This window comes from Rhipicephalus microplus, chromosome X (assembly GCF_043290135.1).
Source record: "Rhipicephalus microplus isolate Deutch F79 chromosome X, USDA_Rmic, whole genome shotgun sequence".
Lineage (NCBI taxonomy): Eukaryota > Metazoa > Arthropoda > Arachnida > Ixodida > Ixodidae > Rhipicephalus > Rhipicephalus microplus.
The window spans coordinates 161,550,927-161,560,781 of record NC_134710.1 but is presented as its reverse complement, the minus strand read 5'-3'; the positions used below and the strand labels follow the sequence as shown (position 1 = coordinate 161,560,781).

General features: G+C 47.1%; 1 protein-coding gene across 1 annotated transcript; it reads left to right on the top strand.

Moving 5' to 3' along the window:
• The first annotated feature begins 271 nt into the window (after positions 1-271).
• LOC119177099 (uncharacterized) lies at positions 272-5,901 on the top strand. Its single transcript, XM_037428484.2, has 2 exons — positions 272-409; positions 3,396-5,901. Exons 1-2 carry the CDS (start codon positions 386-388, stop codon positions 5,784-5,786), a joined length of 2,415 nt encoding a protein of 804 aa, XP_037284381.2. The 5' UTR covers positions 272-385; the 3' UTR covers positions 5,787-5,901.
• Positions 5,902-9,855: the final 3,954 nt, after the last annotated feature.

Sequence of the window (9,855 nt, the reverse complement as noted above, 5' to 3'; positions counted from 1 at the left end):
CAGCACGCAAACGCCTTGAAACGGTGCTAAATAAAGACTGCCTGTGCAAGATCGCAACGAAGAAAACCATGAAAAAGAAAGAAAACAAACCCACAGTGAAAGCGGCGCCGTTCTCCGCTATGAGGCATCGGCGCTTTATCGCGGACGCGTTTGCACACGCGAGAGGGGTAGCCGCGACGCGCAGCAAAGCGCCCTGGTCGCGCTAGCGGCGGAGGAACCACTCGCGTGGGGAGTGGCGCCTTGCGGCGGGGCCTCGGTGTTTCCGTTTTCTTTTTTTTTTTTTCCTGAAACCGGAGGCGCCGCCTTTTCCGTCTCCCCCTTGGCGTCATATAAAAGGAGGCTGGAGAGAAATGCCGCACACTGGATAAACAAATGCTCGCAAGCAATGAGCACCACCATGCGGCAACTCGTAAGTGCTTCTGGATTCCGCTCCCTTCGGACTTTGACATGCCGCAGTCTCATCCGCGCTATAGAGCGTGCGTGGGTGCGACGGCTGAATAGACAAGCGGGTTGGCGCGGACACAGGGTTTTGTCAAGGCCACCCCACTTCAACTTCAGCCTCGTGTCCGGTCGCGGTGGCGTCCGAGTACGTGACCAGGCGACTCCGTGCGTGGATTATGGATACTCAGGCCGTCAATCATCGTTGCCACGATCGTCGTCTTATGTAGCCTCGCATTTCGAATGTGTGCTATCTCCACGCATGCTTTAGCGATGACGCGTGAGTGAAACGACAGATAGCGTCGGACGCTCACACGGTTTCGTTTATCCCGGTTGCAATGTTTTCCCGTGTATAGCTATGTATGCGCGTTAAATTCGAAGTGCTCGCCATGAAATGATTGAGCTTTTTTCAGCATTCAGCCGGCTGTACAGTATCCTCATCCTCCCATGACTGTACCAATCTCACATTAATACTTTCGGCTTACACAGTCTATTATGACCGCTGAGTTGAAGGATGACCTCACCCTGTTTTATTCATACTCAGCTACCAAATAATCTGTGTAACCGTCTTCGCAGAAGTAGCCCATTAATTTGTGCTTTTGTAATGTTACACTGATTATATCACCATAAAATTGGTGTTGAGATTTATTTTCGACCGCTCGTACTCACAAGTGGTTCTCTTACACAAATGCAGCGCCTCGGACGTAGTCGCGCATGCAGGCTTGGCCGAATATTTGCTTGAATAGATGTAAAGGAGGCAATGGTGCTTGCTACAAATGGTGTACTGAGGCATCATGTCACTACTCACGTGCAAAAGATGGTTGCATTGCACTATATCACAGTTCCCGCTGTAGCTCGGTGATTTCGGTTGTAGGGTTCAATATATATTTAGAAGCAATTTAAATCATTAGCGACGTAATTGGAAGCAATCGTTAAGTTTTTCTCCGGCATATGAAAAAAAAGCATTATATTACTATGATTTTATTGTAATATACTGCTGGAAACGTAAGTATACACCAGTGACAAAAGGTCGAATATCGACTACTCCGACATCAATAAATGACGGCTATATGGTGAAATATTTAGGAATGAGCTCTAATAAGGTCAAACCCTGCGCCAAATCACGACCCGCATGATTTTTGACAAAAAAATTACGGAAATGCCGCCCATTGCATATATCAGAGTGCGTTAAGATTTCATGCGCCAGTAGGACGCGTAGTGACGAATTTCCACAACAGAGGCACTGAATATTTAAGTGACGAATGCGGGTTTCTGTTACGGCGGTAAATTTTGAGTGACATACTCTATCTCTCAGAAACGTGCCCGCAACGACAAGGTAGGATGAAAGAGGCGCAGAGGGTTTCGGCAGCATATATATAAAGTGGGTAAAAAATGCGTTTTTTTTTTTTGTACAGTTTGCCTTCTAGCTGCAAATGGGACAGCAAGGGGAGTAAAAGTACAATACCCTAAATGTTAGAGATAATAAACTAGCGAAAAAAAAGTGGGCTAATCTGCCTGAGCACGTTAGTTTGTGAAGAGACCACCATCGGCTATTCCTATTAGGGTCACTGATATAGTCAACTACAACATCATAAATCAAGATAAGCTCCTTCTTGACGACCCGAGTGTGCCACCGGAATGCCTCCGGAACTAAAGATATAGTCCCACTCTTGCACTTGGCAATGTTCTTCGAAGGCGGGTGTTCACCAGCCGTCCGGCTCATGACATCGGTATGCCCACTGGCTTGTGTGCAGGTGCCTTTGCGGAGGAAGTTACCGGACTATAAGTGTTCAGCTGCAGACCAGGCGGGGTACATTACTCGCCACAGCAGCTCCATTGCAATAGTGACAGAACGGAATAATAGCAACGTAAATCAATTTGTGTGTGCGTGAAAGAACGAAGATGCTCAACATTAGTCCCGGAGCCGCCAACTGCGATGACCCTCATAACCCCCTGTACACTTTCGTGTGTTAAACATCATGGCCAACGCAACCTAATTATTTTGTTCCCAACGCTATACGTTATTGCTTTACACTTCTTCTCTTGCCAGGAGCGGTAGGATCAGCCAGCCGTGAATATTGGATGATAAAAAGAATGTGAGAAAATCAATTCTTACATTGGTCTGGGCCTAAACTTAAGTTTCCAGATGTTTGGTGGCCGTATCGTGAAAGCGTTGTCATGCTTTTGAAAGTCAAAAGTAAACAAAGCAAACATTTAGCGAAAAGTGTTGCACAGCAGATTGGGATCGGCATAAGAAATACAAGTGGTGCCTTGGTGTCGAAAATTTCAACACTAAATAAACTAGGGTGAGTAACGTCTACGGGTTTCCCACTGTCGTATGAAAATATTGCGGCACGTTTGGGTCATTGATGATGCATTTCATGTACACAGCTGTTTCTGCACGCATGTAAATCGCGACGTTAACAAAAATACATCCGTGCGACGACATTTCATAGTTATTTTAATTGCTTCTCTAGCCGAACAATTTGTCCTCTTGCGCAAAATACCTCTCCTGTCGTTCGGAGTGTCTCATCGTTGCAGAAGCGATAACATTTTTTTTGCTTTCCCGCAGTGTCGATTTTGTTCGAAAGTTGTTAGACCTTTTTTTGTGTGTGTAAGATATCACCTTCTTTTCTTTTATAACTGCTTATTTTAAAATTTTCAATAACTTGCGGAGACATTATTTGAAAAGGCTTCAAAAAATGTATGCGCATTTTTTAAAGTCAGTAAACAATTCGGAGACGCAGAACCCTCGTTCCTGTTTGGCCTACTCGTCATGAAGGTTGCATAAAATTCTTTATATTAGCGGTCAAATATAGGTATAAAAAACAAACATATTTTATCGTAAAACAACGTTAACACAAATATCAGTGCAACGAAATGAGAACCCATGCGGTTGAAATGGGTCTCTAAGTTATCCCTCTAAAATTCTTTATCGAATTCACTTTGATATGCAGGTTCCTGGTATTGTATTGGCCATCATCTTCAGTTGTGTTAGAGCTGGCAACATCCACGGAGGGCTGCCTCATGTGCCTCAGGGATTGGATGGAATGGGAGGAATGAACATGCCATTTGGAGCCATGGCAGGAGCAGCAGGCCGAGGTCCAATCGGAGAGATGGGACCACACGGTGGCCCCTCTGACGGCCCAGGCCCAGGTGTCCCGCCGCGAGACATCCCTCCCGGTGTTCTCCAGAAAGGAAGCTACGGGGAGCCAGAAGTCGGACCCGGTGGCGGCTACGGTGGTTTTGATACACCAGGTGGACCTGGCGGACCAGGCCAGGGTCTAGGTCCTCACGTTGGTATGGAACAAGGTGGCCCTGGTCACGCTGGGCCTGGTGGAATCGGTGGGCTTGATGGCGCGGCCAGTCACGGAGGGCCCTTTGGTTTCGGCGGCCTTGGTGGCCATGGGGGCTTGGGCTTCCTCGGTGGCTTCAGTGGCCTTGGTGGCTCGGGTGGATATAGTGGTAATATCGACCAAGGTGGTAGAATTGGTGGACATGGTGGACCCGGAGGTAAACTTAGTGGATTCGCTGGCCACGGTCAACTTGGACAGAGTGGGTATGGAACTAATGTTTTACATGGACTTGAAGGTATGGGTGGCTTTGGCAACATTGAAAAACAAGGTGCGGCATTTGGGGCTGGAGGACCCCCCGTAGGTATGAATGCATACGGTGTCCGAAATGGCATGAACGGACTGGACTTTAGAGGCGGTGGAAATGGCGGTCCCGCTGGTGGAGGTGGTGGATATGGCAGTACTGACACAAAAGGGGGTATGACAGCTGCACAACGTTATGGAGGTCAAGGAGGTGCATATGGTGTTCAAGGGTACAACGCAGGAGGTGGTGGCAATGGTGGATTTGGTTACGGTGATGAGCGTGGAGGTTTAGGAGGGGGGTACGAAGACCAAAGTGTTAAAGGTGGAGCTGGCGGTTACGATGGACAAAGTGGATATAATAGCGGAAACGGAAGATTCGGACAAGGATACGGAAACCAAGGACCAAAGACAGGTGAAAGTGGCAGCTACGGTATTGCTGCTGGATATGCTGGTGGAGGCGGAAGTCTTGGGGGCAACTATGGCGGACCTGGTGGTCCTGCAGGAGGAGCAGCTCACCTTGGTGGTGGCTATGGTGGCCCTGGTGGATATGCAGGAGGAAGTGGAGGAGGCGAAGGAGGCCTTGGTGGCAGCTATGGTAGTCCCAATGGATATGCCGGAGGAGGTGACGGAGGTGGCGGTCTTGGGAGTGGCTACGGTGGTCCTAGTGCATATGCCGCAGGAAGTCTTGGTGGTGGCTATGGTGGCCCTAGTGGGTATGGCGGCGGAGAAGGAGGTGGCGGCGGAGGTCTTGGCGGTGGCTACAGTGGTTACGCTGGAGGAGGCGGAGGAGGACAAGGAGAAGGTGGGTACACTGGAGCTGGCGGATATGCCGGGCAAGGAGAAGGCGAAGGTCTTGGAGGAGGCTATGGTGGTCAAGACGTCAGAGGAGGAGGAAGTGGCGGTGACCGAGGATCTGGTGGGCTATCCTACGAATATGGAGGACTTGGAGGTGGTTATGTTCCGAGTGCTGGTGCGAACGTAAAAGATGCTGAATTTGCGGGAAGAAACAAGGAACAGGAAAGTAGTGGCCGGAAAGGCCGTAGTGACTCAGGAAAAAGTGGTGGCAAAGGAGACAAGAATCAGAACGAACCTAGGGATGACGTAAGCGGTGACGTTACTGGACTAACCGAAGAACAGTTAAAGCTCAGGGAAGCGCAAATAATACGCCTAGCCCGATTTACAGCATTGCAAGCGACTGCGAAGATGTCTCGGGAACTTGGAAAAGGCGTTGCTTTCCTGCCAGCTGTCACAGCAAGGAGCGCTGGCCAAGGTTCTGTGGGTCTGAGTGGTGCCGGAGGTATTATCACGGGACCTGCCCTCTCCAGTGTCGGATATCTAGGTGCAGGCGCAAGCTATGGCGCTGCGGGCTTTCGCCCCGGTGCTGAAGGAGCAGTTGGAGGTGTCGGCCATGATAGTGGAGCAACGGGTGTCGTCGCCGCGGTCCCTGTTCCTGCACCTGTAGAAAAAGGAGAATTCGCCAAGGAGGAGACCTTACAAGACCCGTATCACTATTACAAGTTTATGGACAGCATGCCCACATCGAAGCAAGGCAACTACCCCGTGTTTAGGCTGGACCACACCTACGGGTCTGACATATCGGTCAGTCATCCGGTCAATCATCTCGGCAATGGTTTTATTTATGGCTATCCGCAGAACAATGTGCGTGGTTTGGGTGTAGGTGTAGGCACTAGGATTCCAATTTTGGGACTTGGTGTAGAGTACTCACAGAAGATCAAGCAGTCTCATCATTAACAAAAAGTCTAGGTAGGTTCTGTGGACTCCTTGTGCATCACATCATCTTAAGCTCATTTCGCATCAAAATAAAACGCATTCGCAGCCTTATTAAACCAATTTCATGCTCAATAAAGTCGCCAACTTTCATTTCTTCATAAAATAACGCATTCACAAGTTACATTCCTGCAAGTCACCATTCTGTGCTCAGTGAAGCAACCTGGGTAAGTTAAACGTAGATTCACTCCTTTTTTATGCTACATTGAGTCATATAGGTGCAGTAAGTGGAGCTGAACTAATGACTGGCGCTTGTTACTGATGCTGTCGTGACTAAGTCTGTAGAACACCTGAGGGTCCGCAAGCCAAGTGTCTTTTTCTTTACTACTGTGGTGACAACCGACATATTCATAAAAAAATACGGACAGCAGTGGTGGTGAAATTATGGAACGTCTACTTTCAGTGTAGAAAGTACCGGGTTCAATTCCCAGTGCCGATCTGCAAACCACCGGTTTTACTAATGGGTGATTGAATACACTGACCTGGTGCTCGGGAGTTTATCGGTACTCATCTCAAAAAATGACCCCGCTTCAACTCACAACAGTATTGGTGAAATAGCCAGCAGCCGCCGCTGCCGTGGCCGGTAGTGAGTTGCTACCACTGATACCTCCTGGTTAGGTGCTCCGCCGAACAAAGTTTGCAGTCTCAAAAAACGACACCAGATTCGTGGGAAACTAATGGCATGGGACCACAAGCCACAAAAACTGCGCGTTCTCAATTCTTTTTTTACTTGTGTGTGCGTGTATTAGTGCCACAGTGAAGACCTTGACATAAATAGACACAGAAATACCGCTAGTCGAAACGTTAGTTGCAGCGACATTCCCAACTAAAGAAATTGTAACCACTTTTCATCCACATAAAAAATCCACATAAACAATTAAACTCGTTACATATGCACACTTACGCATAATTATTATGTCGGGTTTCACTTTACAGACATTTATGAAGCACGGAGATCATCATACGACCACGGACTTCACGCAGGTTTGTCCTGAAATCTTTATTCGCCAGCCTACTAAGGAGCCCACCATAGATGTTCAGAGATTTTTGTTTTAACTTGGCGCATGAAAGTGGCAAAATATAACAAGCAAGCAAGTCAGCACGCTTTTTCGGTATCATGTGATAAATCGCTTCACTGTATAGGCTTTCTTTAATTGGTGTGGGCTGTACTGTGCATGCTGCTTGTAGATATATTCAGTCATAACCTCGCAGAACAACGTTTTCTAGAAGAAAACGTGTAACAAAAACTTAGAGCATGCTTGACCTTCGCATGAGAGAGCAAGGCCCCGTTCGCATCACCATTTTCTTCGTTTGCCATGCATAGCTTTTCCGCAAGGAAATGAACGTAAGTGCTCGTGACATCGGCCGTTGTAAGCTCTCCTAAGAAGCCTGCTGCAAGTGCAGTTGCGAAGTACCCATGCTATTTAGTGAAGTAGTGCTGTACCCCCTGCCCCGCCGCGGTGGTCTAATGGCTAAGGTACTCGGCTGCTTACCCGCAGTTTGCGGGATCGAATTCCGGCTGCAGTGGCTGCAATTTCGATGGAGGCGAAAATGCTGTAGGCCCATGGGCTCAGATTTGGGTACACGTTAACGAATCCCAGGTAGTCGAAATTTCCGGAGCCCTTCACTACGGCGTCTCTCATGATCAAATAATGGTTTTGAAACGTTAAACCCCATATATCAATCAATCATCAATCAATGCTGTACCCCCTTCTCCGTGTCTGCAAAGAAATACTCTCACCTATGATTCAGTGCATCTTGTTTATGCTGGGGTTGATAATAATGACGATTAGATATGGCCGAACGTTTCATAATGGGTGGCCCTTCAAATCACCAGCTCCTAGCGCAACGCATAGTGGGCCGTCTTTTGCTATTGTACGCTTCTACAACGCAATAAAAAAGATGTCAACAAGATTCCTGGAACTACATGAGGCCCGTCAAGGTTTCTCCCAACAAAATTTCAAGCACTTCCGCAGCTCAACGGCGAAAACCTGAGAGTTTCCTAAATTGCCTGGGTTTAGAAGTGCAGTTGTTCTAAATCAATCGACACTGTCTTCCGGCTGCCACGGAGGTCACGTCACCTAAGTAAAAGTAAATAAAAACAGAAAGTAAATGATGATGATGATAATAATACCCACAGTTACAATGATCACAACGATTAAGGTAAGGAAAAGGCATTCACCCAGTTGCGATTTCACTACAAAGTGGCGGGAACGCAATTAGAACTTTCTTTTTAGACATGTTAGTTGTAATACACGCTGTTGCCGGCGCCGGCAAGTCACTGATCTCCCTTTGACCAACAAGGTGTAAGCACGTGCATGTCTAATCTGGCGGCGAGTTTACGAGACCACGTGATGACGCCAGCCAACAACGTACAATCGCGAGCTTACTGATTCATTGTTCGATGGCTTTCTCGGCGTGGAACTGCTCAGCTGTTTTTTTTTTTTTTTGCATCCATCGGGTTTTTATCTAGACGATGTCGCAGACACCAACACCAACGCAGACACCAGAATCGTCATGACAAAAACTTTTTTTAAGATTATCGCGTTAAGCCTGAATTGTTATCCTGAGAGTTTTGCAAAAAGTGATGAACAATTCACCACCCTTTGAAAGCACAACTTCAGTCCGCAGCTGTCTTAAACCGAGAATAGCAGTATTTTTGTTTGGTGCATTACATGATTTAATCTTCTGAAGTGGTAACGACCACGCTAACTTCTTGGCGTCACAGACGGGAATGCAATAGCCCGTGTTGTGAGAAGGCACAGAAATGAATGGAGCAAACAATAACTGAGGAAAGCTCTTTCGCAACTCAACAGGTGAGGTTTTGGCACCTGTTCTGCATCGTAACGCATCAGCGAATTTTAGCAGCGCCACTTTGTCATAGTTCACTCATGTCGCCATTGCCATTAATCAAGTCTATATACATGTGATGAAGTTGTTCTTTAAATAGCTCACGTACAGCAGCTAACGCACACAACTTACAGAGCGAAAGCCCCGCTTTTCGGAATCCTATTCTGCCTATTACTGCGGCCCTTTAACAATACTGAATTTAAGCGTCAGTAACCACTCCTAGTAGTCGTGGGATGACCGAGCCGCATGTTCTGCACATTGCAGAAAATACAACCGTTAGGTTTCAACTAGCGACCAATCCATGTTAGCTGAGCGACAGTTCAGCTACACATGGCCTCGGCTTTGCTGTTTTGGCTTGTTGAAGGAAATACCAATATCATGCCATTTCTTCCTCTACAAAGAAACGGCGGTTCGGGGTCCGCTTGAGAAGAAATATGACGTGGCTTTCAACCAAGGAAAAGTTTTATTGTGGACGCTGTCAAATTGTGGCATATTGCCAAATTCGCCATCATATCAACAATGATTGGCCCAGATCGCTGTTACGACTTATATGGACGGCTTAAAGGGCCCCTGCGGAATTAGTCAATATGACGCCAATACAGTCTACAAAACGAAAAGTCGGGCTAGTTCATTGTTTTTTATTCACAACGTACGTGCACAGCGCAGTATACAGGGCGAAAAACCAGACGAACCACGCATAGACCATGTAAATGCAGTGTTCCAAGTAGCACTCCAGGTCTGCAGACGCACTGACGTCCTGGCTTGGGCAGAGCAATGAGCCCTCTAACATATATAAGACAGTCGAGATCATGCCTATCGGGCACATGGGCGGCCTCAATGCGTCTGCTGTGGCTTTAGATATTATTCACTCAAGGAACTAAAGGAGTATTTTCATTAGAATAGAGGAAAATGTACCTGCCACACCATGCCACAGCAATGAACACAACACTTTTTAATGACAAAAAAACTGTACTAAACTGAATGCGTGGATTTTTAGAGAAATTAGTAACCTCATATAAAGGAAATGTATTTTTAGAAGAGCCTATGGACGTATCCCAATCGTTTTGATTATATAGTTTAATGCTGTTGTCAGAAAAATTCACCTTCAGCTCTACCTATTCACTGAAGCCGGCTTCTGTAACGGCTGCGTTACCGGATCAGAATGCGTGGGCTGATGATAGAC